The 18,272-nt window shown below is 40.3% G+C and overlaps 2 protein-coding genes across 3 annotated transcripts in view; one reads left to right on the plus strand and one right to left on the minus strand.

Annotated features, from left to right (window-relative positions):
• Positions 1 to 3,169: 3,169 nt before the first annotated feature.
• Positions 3,170 to 15,064, plus strand: LOC108145416 (UNC93-like protein). 2 transcript variants are annotated; one of them, XM_017270824.2, is made up of 6 exons: positions 3,170 to 3,196; positions 10,787 to 11,172; positions 12,560 to 13,105; positions 14,006 to 14,433; positions 14,507 to 14,669; positions 14,730 to 15,064. In XM_017270824.2, the coding sequence occupies exons 1-6, from the start codon at positions 3,185 to 3,187 to the stop codon at positions 14,794 to 14,796; spliced, it is 1,602 nt and encodes a 533-aa protein (XP_017126313.1). In that variant the 5' UTR covers positions 3,170 to 3,184; the 3' UTR covers positions 14,797 to 15,064. The 2 variants fall into 2 exon arrangements, with proteins under 2 accessions (XP_017126313.1, XP_017126314.1); XM_017270825.2 differs by lacking the exon at positions 3,170 to 3,196 and adding an exon at positions 3,547 to 3,697.
• A 21-nt stretch (positions 15,065 to 15,085) lies between these two features.
• The window catches only part of LOC108145415 (histone-lysine N-methyltransferase 2D), a 75,791-nt gene continuing 72,604 nt past the window's right edge, over positions 15,086 to 18,272 (minus strand). Inside the window, 5 exon segments of the mRNA XM_017270822.2 lie at positions 15,086 to 16,025; positions 16,104 to 16,252; positions 16,355 to 16,438; positions 16,849 to 16,902; positions 17,602 to 17,782. Coding sequence (XP_017126311.2) covers positions 15,901 to 16,025; positions 16,104 to 16,252; positions 16,355 to 16,438; positions 16,849 to 16,902; positions 17,602 to 17,782 — 593 coding nt within the window. The 3' untranslated portion in view covers positions 15,086 to 15,900.

The raw sequence follows: 18,272 nt of genomic DNA on the forward strand, positions 1-18,272 counted from the left end.
TATTTGTCGGGCTGCAGAACAAACAGATTTTTCTGCGCCTCCCCTCGAGTGGCCAAAAGTTTTTTAATTAAATTTCCACCAAATGGTGGATGTTTAAGTGAGGCATGTTAAAGTTTTTTTTGTACATTTAGGTCGTCCTTAATAATCTAATTAAAGGAGTTCCGCCGTGTCATCCTGTGGGGATGAGTTTGCTGGATTTAAGTTTAGTTTTTAAAATGCTTACAACGGAATTTTCAATTAGTTTTTGTAAACTTAATTGCATTTATCGTAGAGCTTTAATAATACATTTTACGCAGCCCAGAGGGCTACGCAATTAATTGATGAACATTTTGGCTAAAAGCAAAATTTTGTAAGCGGGTGAAACTGCAATTTATAGAAAACAATTTATTTTGGCCACATTACAACGCGGCTAAAATCGGTTCACACATATTAATTGTTAAAGACCCTTTTGGGTTTGTCTAATTGAGTGAAAACACGGCGGTGGTCGATTTGAACACTCCACCATTGCCGTTAATTGTTATATCTGATTGGAGCTGCATTTGAATAATGTATGAGCCTTTGATTGGCAGCTGAACTCTACACTTGGACCCAGGGCAGTTACCATCCAGATATGCGCATAATTGGAGGACCATTATTTGTGTAATGAACTGTTTCATTAGCATGCAGAACATAATGCTACATGGCTGGACAAATTAATGGATCCGTGTGCACAGCCATGCTCATGTTATTGAAGGGTTAAGCGCAGAGGGAATTGTGGCATCCATTTGAATAAATTAAGAAACACTAGATTAGTCAATTATTTACATTTGCAGTGCTTGCTTGCCATTGTCATCTTAAAACTCTATATAAAAATTATAATATAAATAAACAATTTAAACAAAAATCAACGAACGTTCTATTAAAGACCGAAATCTCACAAGCAGAATTGTAGATAAAAAATGACATAGGCAAGAAAGCGATTAAAAAACGTATTATTTTTAATTAAGTTTAAAATCGCTTTATATTTTTTAATCAGATTTTGTTTTTTTGTAACAAACCAGATGAGTGGACATCATACATTTACCCCATGATTAAAAAAAAAAAATTTAATAATTGTTTTTCGTCACAATAACTTTCTTGCGCTTTATTAACAGTGATTGCTGCCTTTAAGTTTGTTTAAATGAAATTGTAATATCTCGCTTGAATTGCATAGTATATAAAACCAAGAATTTAATTTCTTACCAATTTTATAATGAACGACAAACAGAAATCATTTCTGAAGCACTACTTAAAAGTTAACCTATTTAATGAAAGTTTTGTATTCTTTTTTTGTAAAATAAGTGATAACTAACAATGATTTGATTATATTATATTAATTCATTGAAATGCCAACCTCTTTTTGAGTGGCAAAGCTTAAGTAAATTTCAAGACGTTGAGAGCTTTGTCCCAAAAATATGGTATGTGTATTGGCTAAAAAAGCTTTGCAATGTGGATGGTATGTTATTATATTGCAGTAAAACTGTTCGAAATGGCTGTTCAGGCTATTAAATTTAAGATTCAATTCGTCAATTTAAATTCGGACGAACCTAAACTTTAACTTTAATAGTCTTGAAGTTAAAAATAGTTCGCTTGTGAATAAAGGTGATTGGAATAAAAACTAGGCAGCAAATATGTAAAAATCTCATTAAATTTCCATTGTATGCATCTGTTTATGTAAAAATATTTTTTAAATTCAGTTCTTTGATTTTTGCATTACCGTACGCGCTCTTGTTTGTCAAGCATCAATAACCGCGGGCAAACAAAAGGAAGCTGGGGATTTTGCTGATGGCCCATTCAATTAATTTAACAAGGCAGAAAACAAACACCTGCACAAATGCTGGAATGCATATGTTGTGAAACTAAGCTGTAAAATTAATTTATTAAATCCAACGTACTGGATAAATGCTTGTAGTGGATAAACAGGTGCAAACACATAATAGTATAAGCACTATTTAGCTTGTAAATATTTTAATTGCTGCTGGCATTGTTTAAATGGGGACCCTTGAATTATTCACTGGTTTAGAAGCGAGCATCAATTAATTATCAAAATTAAATGGTTGTGATGTGGAAAATTGTAATGATTTGTTTTGTTCAATTTGCCCATGAGCCACATGAGCAGCAACATTTGTAAATGTTATCGCTATACCAAATTCGCCAAATCATTTAAGCATATTTAATCAGCATAATTGCATTTCGTGGCACACCATCAATGCCAATAGCCGCACGAATCCAAGTCATTTGGTTTGACAGCAAATGACTTGGGCTGCATCCATAACACAGATGGCAATAGAGTCAACTCAGGGCGTCGGCGAAATAAAAGCAGAGTGGTGGAGTGACCCTGAGCCACATTTGCTAACCGAGAGCGCAGAAATGTAGCCAGTGGTCAAGTGAAAGGTGTCAGCCAACTGGAGTACAAGTACGTGATTTTAATACTTGGCCAAATCACCACAAGCGCCATGGACCACAAGCCGAGCTGATGTTTGCATTTTAGTTTTCGGGCAGCGAGTCCATAAGCGGCTTATGCAAAATACCGATTCGGGGCTCGGGGATCGATTTAAAATCGAGTGTAGCGTTTTACTTGCTGTGTGGTTTGCAGGGCAAGTGGCCAGAACAAACAAAAACAGAATTTAAACCAGTTTTAGTTGGTGACGCATCGGGGGAATTTACCTGTTGAACTTCCCCCAATCCTCTGGATTTAAATATGAGTTCCATTTAGGGGATCAACTTATTTGCAGTCTGCGGTCGCTGGGTAATTAGCATAAATCACGGTTACACTAATTTAGCATGAATGCATATACAAATTAGAGCAGTGAAAATGATCACTCATTTTTTGTCTCTGCCTGTAATAATTTATTTCTGGCCGTGTTTTCTAAGTTATATCTCAACCCTCTTGCGACATCATGTTCCCTTATCGAACCTTATCTGTGGAGAAAATTCAGCGTAATTGGGACGAGAGTTCGATGCCAGTTCAGTTTTGGACCACATTATTAACGACTGCCAAGGGAACGTGTTGAACACTTAACAAACACTCCACAACTCGATGAAAAGTTAATTAATGTATCTGCTTAAAGACCGGCGACTATCTAAATCAAATCGACAGTGTTTGTCGTTCATTACACTTCCTCGACATGCAAACGAGGTTCATTAGCAGCTCGCATTGTTCAACATGAATCAGTGGGTAAGTCAAGATACGCGAACAACGGGGCGTATGATTAACAATAATAATCAAATTTCTGCCAATGGAAGATGCCACCGCATTTGGTGGTCAACCGCAGACTTGCGGCCAGCTTGGCATCGGAATTAGAACCTTGACAAGCCCTCGTTGGCGTCACGTTTCTTGTAAGACGGCTATAAAATACACATCCAATATTGGGGGAGAGCTGAAACATCTGAAATGTCTGATATATGCAAATCCAGCGGCATCAAACCGAGATCGGCGAGCTCAAACCTGTTGCTGCTGTCGCATTCAGTTCATTTCCATTCCATTTCATATTTAGAAGTTGGTCGGATGGGATTTTTGCTTAGTTTTAATTGCGCTCGTAAACGGTTCAGTTCGCTCCGGTCAGTTAAAGCCCGCCATTCGAAAACACATTTGAAATTCCTTTTTTGGGCGTCAAACCAAGTTGGGAATTTCGCTAGCAGTGAACATTGAAAATTTGTAAACAAAATTTAGTTGCAGGTAAATGTTGTGCAGTTTGGTGATTTGCAAATTAATTAGTTTAAAAGTAAAGCGCGGAGTGCTGTTTAAATACAGAAAATGTTTGGTACACCGTGGCCCTCCCATTTCAATTGAAAATTTTACAACAGACATATCAAAAAGATTAACACGGAGCTTAATTAAAAGTCATGAAGTGAACAGTCAATAAGAAAATAACCATAAAATAAATTAATTAAACAGCCAGGTGTAAATTCATTTGGTGTTGCGACTAAAGAATTCCCAATATGGAATAAACCAGATTGTGTCTGTCTCACCGTTTGTGAATTGTAAATTGGTTCAACCCTATCCATTTCGATTTTCTTTTTCCACATGAGTTGAAGACAATGACATCCATTTTTTATTTATTATGTTCTTTTTTTTGTCCTGCCATTTCTTTCGTCCTTAATTAACCACATATGGATTTTATGGGCTTTCACACTGACTTTCCCCCTTTTTCATTTACTGTACGATTTCCCTGCCAGTTTTTCGGCTGACGCTCTGGTCAAACATTTTTTACAAATTAATCGAGACCGGAGGCAAAAGCCTTTTTCCGGAAGGGAAAATATTGAACAGAAAATATATATAGAAATGGGTTTTTATGTTAATTGAAATGCGGGTACTAAGTGAGAGTGAATGTCGGCATAGAAAGTGAAAACGGATAGTGGAAGTTCTTGGTTTAATTCGCATTGAGTTTTTTTTTTTTTTTGAATATATTATACCGCAGAATAAAAAGCTTTCTATGTTTATGTGAAAATTTGCAAATTTTACTTACTTGTAGTAATAAGTGAAAAATGTTAATTACTGTTTAGTTAAAGATGTAAAGCTTGTTTAAAAATGACATCTATGGCGTTTGATAGTCTTCGGGAAAAGGGTGAGAACTAAAAACGGACTTGGCAAAATGTTAAATTTTTATAGAGTCATTGAAACCGCTAAATGTAATTCCTACTTAAAAAGTAGTTGTACAGAACATTCTGGTCAAATTTCATTTCTGCAATTGGGGCCATATGCTAAGACCCTAATTAGCTTTGCCCAATTTCAATTTTCGTTTTGCAAATCCTGACCATCTTTGTTAATTAAAATATAAAACACAACGCAATTCTCAGAAAGCTAAAATTTTTCAATTTACATGGAAATACTGTTAAAATGCTCGGCAGAAGCGTGAAATTGCGGGGCTGGCACACACGATGCGAGGCGATGGTGGTTGGCTGGCCGAAAGTGGAGCAGAAGTGGGTGGTTCCTGCACTACTGCAACTATTTGCACTAGTTTACACGGAAAACAGAACAACGATGAGCGCCATTTTGTTTAGGGATAATTTCAAAATCTCTAAAACAATCAAATCGCAACCAGCCATAAAAGAATATGTGGTCGTTTCCAAAAACAAACGACTTTTAGTCATTGCACTGTAAGGTAAAAAATGTGTTTAATTTTTTTGTTTAATAGCTAATTATTATTTGAGACATGGTATATAATAACACGACTGCAAAACTGGTTTTTAACGAGTTGGTTTTTGGTCAGCTTGTACTGAAGGAGCTGGGAGTAATCAGCGATTCCAAATTAATTTAACATTTATTTCGGTAAAGTGTGAACATATGCAGGCCAGTGAAGTTGGTGCCAACCAACCTCACTTGGCTCATCAGGGTTTCCAGCGAGCAGCATATTGCACATGCATATTTATGCTATCGTTTTGTTTGTTAAATAAATTATGGTGAGTGTCGTAGGAGCGACGGTACCGCTGCTCACTTAGAATAAATAACATTTGCAAACTGTATGGAAGCGTAAGACCGTGCTTAACTTGCCCAGCGAATCGTGAGAATGCAGGGGGGGCGGGGCCGGAGTGGGTGGTGAAAATCATTCAGAAAATTGCATCATCAAAAGCCACCAGCACTTCCCACACATTCTAATGCATTTACTTTTGATCGTGCATATTTTACCATTTATCAAGAGCCCAGACTTTTCGGATCAAGGGGTCTGGGCATTCAATATAGTATTTGTGGCTGACTGCTGGCTTCACAACTATTGCCACAGAATTGGCTGCATCCGAATTGGAGTTTATTGTTAGTTGCATTCGAAAGTAATGGTATCCAGATTGACTACGAAATCGACACGGAAAACCAAAATAAATCAAAGCAAAATCAGAAGGGGTAACAAATTGGGCCACAATAGCTTCTGTTTGATACTATAAAAGCAAATCTATTTGTTAAAATGCAAATGCTTGTGCTATAAATGTTCAACAAAATATCAAGCTAAAATGAGCTTTTTAATAACTAAAATCGAGCATTGTTAATCTGAAATTTGATTGCTGGATGGCAACAATTTAGGTGCGAGCTCATGTTACAAATTTGGCCCCAAAAACTGGAAAACAAATCTGTAGTGAGATTAGTCGTTAACCTTGCTTTGTTTACCCACAAATTAAGACACGAAGCTCTGCAAATTGATTTGCATACATGCTCTGCCCGAAAAGAGAGCACTATTTACAGTTGATTCCAAAGTTGAGCACATGCCCTCGAACGCAATAGCCAGAAAAGTGGAAAATCAAGCACATCAACAAGTGCACACATACAATCATGCATTTAGTGCAGTGAGCGAACGAAAAACGCACTCACACACTACCGCCAAAAGACAAGGCAACCGGAAATGGGCGGCAAAGCGGAAGGGGCGGAACAGGGCAGCGGAAGAGAGGTGGCAAAGCGGAAATAAGCGGCAAACACAGAGTCCCAAGGGCACGGCCGATGGAAAGTGAATAAATATTTGAAGATTGTTGTTAGCAGTCGAAAGGCGTCGACTGCTATGTGTCGGGTCCTGACATTTAGCCACGGCGAAGAGTTATTGGCCACATAACCGGGGCATCCGCGAGTGTGTGTGCCACTTTCCACTTTCATTTCCGTTTCCGTGCACTTAAGCACTGCATTATGAGTGCTCACCACCTCGAGTTTGCCGCCGCCCAACTCCTTGGGCTCTGTATTGTGCACATTGTTGCTGCATCTGCTCGGCTGTAAAGACTGGAAATTAGTCAAGGTGGAAGCCATCCAAAGTTTCAGCCAGCTGCATTAATATGGTCACAATGTTGCAGCTATGTGGATGACGATCAAGACATAAAAAACACAAAAAAAATAGTTGCACTGGTAATTCTGACTTAAATTAGTATTATATAGTAATTAGTGAACCCCTACTTAAGAATACATCATTTTAAATTTATATATTTAATTTTAACTGAAAAATGGTAAATATATTAATATATTTCAAAGTGTAATAGCCGTTTGGTCTTACCCAGACGCTTTTAAATTGCTGAAAATTTACCAATTATACTCTGCAAATTTATTTTCAACTTACGTGCCTGGGCTAAATTTATCTGCTATCTCATTGCGCTGACCATTCATCAAATTGATGGATTCCCCAATATTCTTATCAATGGGATATTAGTGGAATCGAGTAGCTCTGTTAACTGGTAACTCTCTTAAGCTGTTAAATTTCGACTGTTGCAAGAGGGGACTTTTTAACAGGACTGTTAGCCCGCCGAATCACTGTACACGAATGCTATGTTAAAGTGAAAGCATTAAAGTGAAAGTAGAAGTGATTTGATTGAACAGGGTCGCATATATACATATGTATGGTCGCGGGTGGCGAATTCAGCCCACCGCCGTTGTTATTATTGTCATTTTTATTGGCCCCGAACTTCCGCTGGAGTAATGAAAACGTTTACGTTTGCATTACGCTGCTGTGCTTATTTTTATATGGCCAAAATTTTGGGCCAAACTTTTGACGCACTCGTCCACATAAAAACCAACGTCGCGTCGAAATAACTGGGCCATCGTTTAATCGGAGGCTGGGGCTGGGGTGTGCACATAAAAAAACTTATTGGCCCTGATGACATTATACATTTATGATTGACAGCCTGCAGAATTGATTTCTGTCCGTCGAGAGTGTTTAAGCGTAGTTAAAGAGTTTGCTGATTTAAGGCCGTTTAAAGCTTCATGAAAGACATAAGCTGAATTATGGCCTATTCAACATAACTGGCCCCGATCCCATTGTTTCCAATTGCCATTCTTCTCTGATTATCGTTAATAGGAAGTGGTATATGGTCAGCAGTGAATGATTTAGCAATCAGGAGATTGGGTTGAATGGGTGTTTAAATAGGAGTTGAATTCCCTTTCTTAATTAAGATGCAAGGACAATTTGTATTCAGGATTTGAGCAGACTTAACTAATTTAATTTTTTTTTTGCTGGAATCAACATGCACGGTCGTAAAAAGAAGTTCTTTTTCGGACCAGAAATGGCCCATAAAAATTTTTCCTGCCCCACGGCATAGTAAGATTTATGTTCCTCCAGCGATGGTCAAGCATTAATACTGTATTTCATTTTTAGCAAAGCGTTGTATTTCTTTGTCTCTGGCTTAAAACTTTGGCCGCACTTTCATTTTCGCCTGCTCTGCCGTTCCTATGGCCTCCAGTTTTGCATTTCTCTGAGGGGCATAAAGTTCGACTGATACAATAGTTTCGCATTCCGTGGATTCCGGTGCATTGTTAACCCTTTGAGGGCGTCATAAAAGCCAGGCACACTTTTTCGCCATGGATTGCAGGAGATCGGATAGTTTATGACAATTGAAAATCAAAGGTTGTCATGGCATTGTTCGCAGGGAACTGCTTATTTGATTTGAGCGAATGCCATAACCTTTGACAGTAAAACTTTCCAATATCCTAATCGAAAACTGCCGCCTGTGGCTAGCCGAAATGTTGGCTTCTTCCGGAAAAACACTCATTTGGGCATTTCAGGCGGCTTGCTGCCTAATTAACGGGCTAAGCTCCAGACTCCGCTGTTACATAATTGATCTAAAGTTAATTGCGAGGCATTAATGCCTGACGAGGCCAGCATGTGCGGCTAAGTGCCAAGTTGTTCCGGCCAGGATTCGGCCGTGTTTATTTGCTGTGTGTCAGCGCCATAAGTCAATCTTTTTGTTTGGCCCAACATATCCACAGCATGTATGCGAGTTTTCCCTTTTTTCGGGGGCAGTGATTGATTAGTTTTGAATGGGCGCAAGGTGAGTGGAGGGAGTCATTGCTCCCTTTTTATGTAAACAAGAACCTCAACATATGCCGGAGTCGATTTATCAAGTCTAAACAAATGGAAAACAAAGTTGAGCGAATGCAAATTGAAGTTCTGAGCGGCAGATTTATGGGCCAGCATTTATCCACTTCCAATGTGAATATAGGTACCTACTATATATAAATAATTTCACAAACCTTTACCCAAATTCCAGACTGACTGTCATCTGTGGGGCAATAATTTAACTGAATTACTGGTCAGCCACATAAAACAGAAGTCAAGGCACGACGAAATTCATTGCTATCAGGCCCAGTCCAGTGGACTCTTTCGCATTTTATGTAAAGCCGGAATGGTCTTTAACGAGCCAACGTCATGTCCTGGGGCCTGTTTCCGTTTAATGTTGGCGTCCTTCGAAGGAGTGTCGAGTGTCGAGGGGGGTTGTGCATAAAAAACAAATGGCTGGCCATTTTGGTTGCGCCCATTTTGATGATTATGCCAGATTTTCATTTAGATGATGAACGATGAAGCTTCTCGTTGACCCACCATTAGGTGGGAGTTAAGTATTGGAACCCTGGCCGTCAACAAGCAATTGAGAGAGAGTTTCCTTTTTATGGGCCAGGCCATGTTTCAAAATTTGAACAATTTTTCCCTGCCTGTTTCGTAGCTGATAAGCGCGACGGACTGCATATCTCTATGGGTGGAATTATGCAGAACTGCATTTGACACTGGCCCATTATGCATGCAAGCCATTAGGGCTCGTACCACACTGCGTATGATAAATGATGAAATTTCACCCAGTATTCGGATAATTGCTTTTACAGCTGATTTACGGCTCCGATTTCGGCCCGATTGGGGCCCTATCAGAATCGGCGGTTGGGCTAATGACGAACTCAACTTTGGGGCCAATTAATTTGGCAACGCTTCACGGGGCGCCGCAAGGTATGCAAAATCAATTTCCACTTCAAAACCGAAGGAGGAGGGGCAACATTTCAATCGGTTTGTGTACTGCCAGCGATTTACATTAAGTCAAGACAATGGCCAGGGGGTGTGGGCTCGGTGCGAAGCCACTCAGAAGTTGGCAAACAGACCTTTAACTTTGTATCAAAGGTGTAAAATTTCATAAAGTGTCGTTGGCATGGCCCGAAAATCAAATGCAAACAAAGTCACTGAAACGTTTTCGGGCACCCGTCGCCCTATTTGTGGCATTCGCCCACGCTTTTGGGCGTAGACAAGCATAAATTTTGGGAAAACCAGACGGAGTTCGTGCTGTGAGCCTGCCTAAAGGATTATAAGTTGGCGCAAGTGTCCTTGAGGCAGTGGAGCATCCGCAAGACTTTTTGGAGGGATATATGTGTGTGGGCGTGGCACAGCGGCATTGGCAGTGGGCTTATTGCCCGAAAGGCGAAACCCAAAGCCCCGAAAATGTATGGCCGAGACGGGGAGCGATATGAATAACTTATAGCTGATCCTGTGAAGTTGAGTGAGCAATCAAAGCAGCGGGCGAGCAATGAAGGGTTCTGCCTTTCGCCCGAATAACTTGAAAATCGGCGTATCAGTGCTGAATCCGAAATCACTTTCAGGCCCTCAACAAATAAGCCATTTTCCGGTGCAGCCAACAAAGTGCAATTTCAATTTGGCCTATGCCAAGACTCAGTCAGTAAGAGCCCCTATGCAGATTCTGGGAAAAGTGATAAGACAAATCGATGGGCTGGACCATGGGCGAAAGTGTAGTGACTGTGGGATACCAACTACCAAACGGCATTCCCTACATTTATTGGTTTTTAGGTAATATACTTTTAAAATCACAATTACAAGAAATGGGATAAACGCTTAAGCTACTAACAACATCCAATCTGCAAAAAAAAAAAACAAAGAACCAACTTTTAGCAATACCATCTGCTGCCATTCTTATCTTTCAAATTGTCGAAGTTTAAAACGCCATGTCCCATCCCCACATCCTTATCCATGGGCCAGCATTATGCCACACTTTGCCGAGAGAATACCGAACGACCGTTTTTGTTTCCTTGCAGGGCCTGCTGACCCCTGACCCCGCACTGGACATGGTTTACCCCAGTGACACGTCGGATACTAACAACGAGGAGCTGGCACTCGAGAGCAATGTTGCACATGGCAATAGCCACGGCCATGGCAATGGGAACTCGACTGGGACAACGGCCACTGTCAACGGGGACAACAAACTCAATCAGCGCCAATACGAGCCACACGAGCGCTTCATTATCACCAAAAACGTGGTCGTTATAGGCCTGGCCTTCATGATTCATTTCACGGCCTTTCACGGCACATCGAATCTGCAGAGTTCGGTTAACGCGGACAAAGCCCTCGGAACCACCACTCTGGCAGTCATCTATGGGTCGCTTATACTGTCCAACATATTCCTTCCCATGACCGTGATTAGGTGAGTGAAATAGTTTCGCACTTGGGTTTCGGTGATACTTCGGATCCAGTTTAGGGTTTAGAAATTACTCCAGATTAAAGTGGTAACATTTTTTAGTTATTTTTCCCCTTTTATGTTTTATAATAAAAGTATTATGTTTAGTAATAGTGGTGCATCTTTATCATTGTGATGGGATGAAAAAAAATTCTAAATAAGGCAATCACAACATTTGCTTTCTAAATTGCTGCATTGAATTGGTAACAGATCTTTATAGCTCTAATCGAAAAACGAAGATACTTTTTAAGTATTTTATACTCAATGCAATTATACATTGCATTCATTTTAATATTTTGCGGTTTTTAATTATTTTAATTCAAAATTGGTTTTCAATATTAAATTTGAATACTTTTAGAATAGATTTGAATATTTTAAACATTTAATTTATTTAAAAAAAAAATTTTAAAATCAAATATTTTTTACAAAAGTTGAAATTTTAAATCACGCAAATTATCATTTTGATAATGCATGTTATCAATTTATATTTCATTTTGATTTATATTTTTGTTACTTCATTTTTTATAAGTGCAATGCATTATCGTAGATGTTATTGGCAAACCAACTTTTTAAAATATATTTATATAGTAGTTTTGGCATCCTTGCTGTCTACAACTAAGTTAGTAAACTCAGTTAAAAATAGATGTCATAAATTAAGATAAGAAAGAGAATAAATAAGTTCTGTCAATTGAACACTGAATTGCAAGCAATGCTGAAATTCTGGCTGTGTGCCCATAGAAAAGCCCAAAGTTAGTACTCAAGCAAGTTGCACAAGATAGATGGTTTAAAGAACAATCAAAACAACACTCAAATATAGCCTCTTAGCATAATTGCCAATTTTTGTTCGGCGTTTCTTTTGTCTCGCGAGAGGATGAATCCCACTTCGCGACGTGTGGCATGCCATAAAAGTTTCGTTGATTGTCGGGCGGCGTTTTTATGGGTATTTTATGCAGATGTGACAACGACGAAAGCGCAGTCAGCAGACGCCCCCGAAAACGTGTGACTCCGAGCGCATTTGGCTGTAAAAATGTCAACAGGAAGTCCTTGGATTAGCACAGGACCCTGCCATTGTCCTCTCCGATATCCCTATTTTCGAATGTATCCCCTTTGGGGGGTCACCAGGCACCCTCGTCTGACATTTAAACAAATCGCTAATTTATAGCGAGCCTCGCTTCACTTGGCTTATTCGGAGCACGAACTGCTGGCTCAGGCAACTTTAATCAGTTAACTCGATTTATTTAGATTTATGGCCTTGGGCCCGAAATAAATGACCGCCTGCTAAGCATGTGCCACTTGCCACTTGCCACCTATGCCAACACCCCCGATTCCTCATTGTGTTTTACCTCATCAACAGTTGGTTCGGCTGCCGATTGACCATGGCGTTGGCCCTGTTCGCCTACATGCCCTACATAGCCGCCCAGTTCTTCCCGAGGTTCGAGACCCTCATTCCGGCCGCCCTGATGGTGGGCTTCGGCGGCGGCCCGCTGTGGTGCTCCAAGTGCACCTACCTCTCCACCGTCTCGGAGGCACTCACCCAGGTGCGGGGCAACAAGTCGCGCAAGGATGTGAACACCGTCCGGTTCTTCGGACTTTTCTTCATCTTCTACCAGATGGCCCAGGTGTGGGGCAACCTGATCTCCTCCTCGGTTCTGACCCTGAGTGCTCCGGTCACGCAATCGCCGGCCAATGAGAGCTCAGCCCTGGAACTGCAGCGCGAGCTGGAGAGGAGCAGGGTGGCCGAGCTGTGCGGTGCTCGCTTCTGTCCGGGCGTCGGTGCCGAGGCCAATCCCAACCTGGTGCCCCCAGCTCCCGAGCAAATCCAGCTGCTCAACTCCATCTTCCTCGCCTGCATGGCAGCCGCCGTGGTCATGATGGTGTTCGGCGTCAGCTCCCTCAAGCGGTAAGTACTGTTTATTCTCACTAATTTGCTTTTGATTTTCTATACACTTTCGGGACCACATTTTTTCTGTAGCCTGACTTTTTTTTGTATTTATTTTTATTAATGGTTATAACTTAATTCTTGTTTAATTCTTGCAATAGCTGCAAGGGTATATGAACTTCGGCTTGCCGAAGTTTGCTTTCTTTCTCGTGTTTATATATTTTTCCGATTGTTCCTATGGGAGCTATATGCTAACGTCGCCCGATCCGGCTCATTCCGACTTATTTACTACCTGCAATAGAAACACAACTTTTGGGAAATTTTTGGCGATTTTTCAAATTATTTTTCAAAATTATTTCTAAAGAGTATTTTTGTTGTAACTTTGCCAAGTCAAAAGAGTTTCTATTTTGAACAGCCGAAGTTTGCTTTCTTTTTTGTTTTTACAAGTACTTAATCTTTATTTTTCACCTTAATTGTTGTAAAACAATTAATTAAACATTTTTTTCATTTTTGAAGTTTTTTCCTAATAAATTCTCCAAATGATCTTCAGAATAAAGCCTTTGTTAGACAAATGTTAGCATAATCTTGAATAAACTTATTTTCTCAAAATATAAAATATACAATAATTATATATGTAAAATTTTATCAAAAACATAGTCTAAAATCAATTGCTAATATTTTGAATTATTGTTTTGTTTATTCAGTATATTCTTGCAGATATTTCCCATTATTTTCTTAAACTAAAATTAATGACAATATAAAGATTTTATTTATTTTGAGCAAATGTATTTTATAATAATCAATTGTGTAAAGTCCAAATTTTACTTTTGTTCTTAAATTCAATTGTTTTATTCATTGTTTTATTCAATTCATTGTTTTATTTGAGTTCTAACAGTTTACTTGTGTCTTTCCTATCTACAGCTATGGGGTCAAGCGCGGCGATACTGGCGATGGAATGTCCGGCTTGAAGCTCCTCACGGTGACCATCAACCTTCTGCGCAAGCGTCGCCAGATCCTAATGCTGCCCATCACGATGTTCATCGGTCTGGAGGAGGCCTTTCTGGCCGTGGACTTCACCCGTTCGTTTGTGGCCTGCGGATGGGGAATCTCGCGGATTGGGTTCGCCATGATCTGCTTTGGAGTGGCAAACGCGGTGGCCGCCGGGATCGCAGGTGCGCTGGTGGAGCGCATCGGGCGAGTCACACTGGCCGGACTGTGTGCGGTACTCAATCTCTGCCTGCTCACCTACATGTACACCTGGGAGGCCCGCGAGGGTGACTACCTCAGCTACTGCGCCTTTGCGGCCATTTGGGGCATCTGCGATGGAGTCTGGCTGGTGGTGGTCAATGGTTGGTGCATCCACTAAACCCAAGGTTTAAGCTTGGCTCTAAGTTTTGGTCACTAACTTATATTTACTTGCAGCTTTTTATGGCATTCTGTTTCCGAACCACCTGATTGCCGCTTATAGCAACTTTCGGCTGTGGGAAAGCACTGGTTCCGTTATCGGCTACGTCATCAGTTCGCAGCTTTGCACCTCCACCAAATTGGGGATTTTAATGGGCGTCATGTTGGTGGGCTGTGTTGGGTGAGTTTCTGTTTTAAATTTCAAGATTAGTAACCAAAATACGCTGATTTTCTTCAACAGGTATGGCCTCATCGAGTACCGCGTTTGGCAGAAGCAAAAAAACTTGGAGGTCATGCTAAGTGACTGATATTGTTTATCAAAGCCATTTTCTTGCCATTTACATTTTCAACTCTGTTTCCAAAAGCCATTTAATCTGATTGGTGACTAAATTATACTACACTCAAGAACTTAAAATACTACAAAGGTAAAGCATTTACCTTCAAAATCAATTCACTAAGCTAAATCCTTTTCAAGAAACAGATGTCTTTTGTGATATAGTCAAATAGTTGTAAGGTACGGTTGTGTTAAGAAACATTCGTTACTAAATAAAACCAAGATTGTTTTAATTTTTTAAATAGTATTTTTTTATTACAATCATTTAAATATTTGTTCAGTTGCAGCTGTTTTCTTGCTATGTACCATTTAAATTTCGTAGTTGAAATATTTTTTCGTTTCTTTTCAATCATAATTTGTTAAATTGCTACATAATGTTGCTTATTCTAAACACTTGCTGTCTTTATAGCTTGCTTTTGTTCGTTTTGAGTGCTACCATATAGAATTTTCTTAGTTTTCGAGTCTGAACTGGCTAACTGCTAGGGTTATAATTTGTTTTATAAATTTTTGAAATCAGATTCATTTCGGTATACAATTTTAGCCAACGCATTAAATGCAAATATTTTTACTCATCGCTTACGAGCTCTACAGAATTCCTTAGACTGTGTGGGTCGTACATAGATTTTATGCAGTTTTGGTTTAAATGGTTTTAAACATTTAGTATGTAATTTGTTACGTGGTTTTCTTCTTTTTATTTTGGAATGGCACATCAATGTGATAAAATTTGGCCTAAAACTGCACAAGTCTGCCTTGGGGACTTTAGACTACTTTTAGGCTATTTGGGATATGATAAGTGTTAAGTAGTTTTACTTAGATGGCTAGATATTCAATTGGATTGGGTTCTTGGGTTTCGGGTTGTTGTGGTTCGCTTGCGTAATCCGATGTCATTTGTAAATGCTATGACACACAGTATTACTTTACATGGCCTAACTGCTAAACTCTAGGGTGTTGTACAACTATCACACTGTAATACACACTCTCACTCACACGCACACGCACACGCACACGGATATCAACACACTCTCACTTAGACACCTAGCTATATACACGGGCCAGCTATTTACAAGGGCCCCTGGCCCTATACCATGCCCTTGGACATCATGCGCACTGTGTTCTTGAGCGCCTGCCGCTTGTTGCAGAACCAGATCCGGATCACTTCGCGTTCGTAGCCGAGTTGATGGGCCAGTCCGGTGATTTCGGTGCCTGTTATATGGGGGGGAAAGTATGATTAATAGGTGTTCCATTGCCCTTAACTTCTTGTAACTGAAAGTTACCACTCACCCGAAGGATGCGTATTCCGCTCGAAGTGCGCATTCAGCAGCTCAAGAGCCTGCGGCGTGAAGGATGTACGCCGTTTCCTTTTCTTCGATGGTTCCACGCCAATGTAGTCGGTGAGATGATTCTGGCCCGATTTGTAGCGGTTCCAGTGGCTATATGGGGGGATGAGAGAAACGCAAGTTAGTCGACCTTATTGCGATTTGGCGCCCAACCAGGGGCGAAAACGGCGCGTGGAACTGCCTCCATACTCTCACCTCTCTTCGGCCTCCTTCATCCAGCGCTCCAGCACAGGTTTGATCTTCTGTGCGCTCTTTGGTGTGATGTCCAGCTTCTCGAACCTGCGGTTTTGGGTGGGTTATGGTATGGAATTAGATCGTTGATCTCTGGAGCTCGATGGGCTTGTGCAAGCCCGATTAAACGCAAAAGAAACGTAACTAAAGTGCCAGGACATTGTCAATTAGCATTCTCTTTCGGTACGGGTACGCTCCTCCTCAATCGTTCAATAGAGACATATTTCGGTTCATTTCGTTTCTGTTGAGCTGCTCTGAAGCTCATTGGCAATGCCCTGGGCCAATTTTTGGAAGCGCATTTATGCAAATTAAACGTGAAACAAAAGAAATACATGGCGAAATGAACAGGTTTAATGAGCCTTGCACTTTAGTTAGGTTTCTCTTGGATTGCACACACACACACACACCACACACACCACACACAGCACACACACACACCCTTAAGGAGGCAAACATACATGTTCTGCTGCTGCGTCGATAGTTGAGCGGCGTACATCTGAGCAGCGAGTGCACTGCTTGCATTCGATAGTTGGCATTCGACATTCGATAGTAGGCATTTGTTATTCGATAGTTGGTATTCGATATTCGGTATTCAGTATTCAGTATTCAGTTTGCGGTGGGTGGCATTCGACATTCGATGTTGAGAGAGAGAGAGTTAGATAGAGTTGGCGTTTGAATCGAAAAAATAAACAAATAAAATAAATAAAATTAATTTAGCATTTAATTGGTTTGTTGTCTGTTTTTCGTGGTAAATTTAGCATTTTTTTTTAGATTTGCTAGAAAATGTCCTGGCACTCTTCGAAAATTGGTTCCAGAAGTTTACGAAAAACAAATGAGGGAAACATAAATATGTGGACTTAAGCAAAAAATATTGTTGAGAAAAATATAATGAAACACGATTTGCTGAAGGGGAAAGGCAGCCGAAATGGTTATCTTTTTTTCGCTTCTTTTAATGCTTGACATTTTTGTACAAAAAAAGGGCAAAGTTTTTTAACTCGAAATAGTTTTTAGACCTACAAAGATTTTCGGCCATTAAGTTTGGATATTAAATCAAATTTCTTTTAAAGATCAGATTGTCATTCAACGTTTTGAAGTAACTACTGTTTAAGGTTCGAGTTAAAGTAAAGCTAATGTTTTGTAAACTAGTTTATTACCCTTGTAATTTAGGACTTAATTACTAGACTAGCATAGCTCGTCCATGCATATCTCACCTGCAGATGGCACTCTGGCTGTAGGCGGGTCCCTCGGTCACCGACAGGGCCTGGCCCACCTGGGTTTGGGTGAGGCCCAGCGACAGGCGCCTCAGCTTGAAGGCCTTGGCGAACTCCTTGATCTCGTCCAGGTCGATGCCGTCCACCACATTGGTGGTGGCCTGGTTGATGGTGGGTTCATCTAATCGGCGAGAGATGGAAAACAGGTCCGGTTAGTGGAAAATCCCGTCACTGACAGCTCTAACTACATTAAGTCTAACTAATTAAGGGAATATTAGCCTAGCTATCCGCCGTAATTGCTGCCCTGTCGTGGTCTTAATTACAGCTAATTGCGGTAATGGCAAAACATTATTGCAGTGCCGTCATTTTAGTATAGGTAAATTGATAAAGCACACGGTGAAGACACCTGCCAGGTGGTTCTTGTCTATTAGGCAAGTGCGAAACTCACGGCTTTTATCTGCCTAATTTGTTGGCAGGACGGAAGCCGTTCGGATGCAAACTACTCGCGTTGAATTTTGATTTATTTATTAATGATATGCAAGAAGGGAAAGACAAGGGATCCGATGCACCGGCAATGGCAACAGCAATGGCAACAGCAATGGCAACAGCAACGGCAACTTCAACGGCAACTTCAACGGCAGCCTTGTGTTTTAGCGGTAATTAAGATGCGA

The sequence above is a fragment of the Drosophila elegans genome, unplaced genomic scaffold (genome assembly GCF_018152505.1).
Source record: "Drosophila elegans isolate 14027-0461.03 unplaced genomic scaffold, ASM1815250v1 contig_520, whole genome shotgun sequence".
Taxonomy (NCBI): domain Eukaryota; kingdom Metazoa; phylum Arthropoda; class Insecta; order Diptera; family Drosophilidae; genus Drosophila; species Drosophila elegans.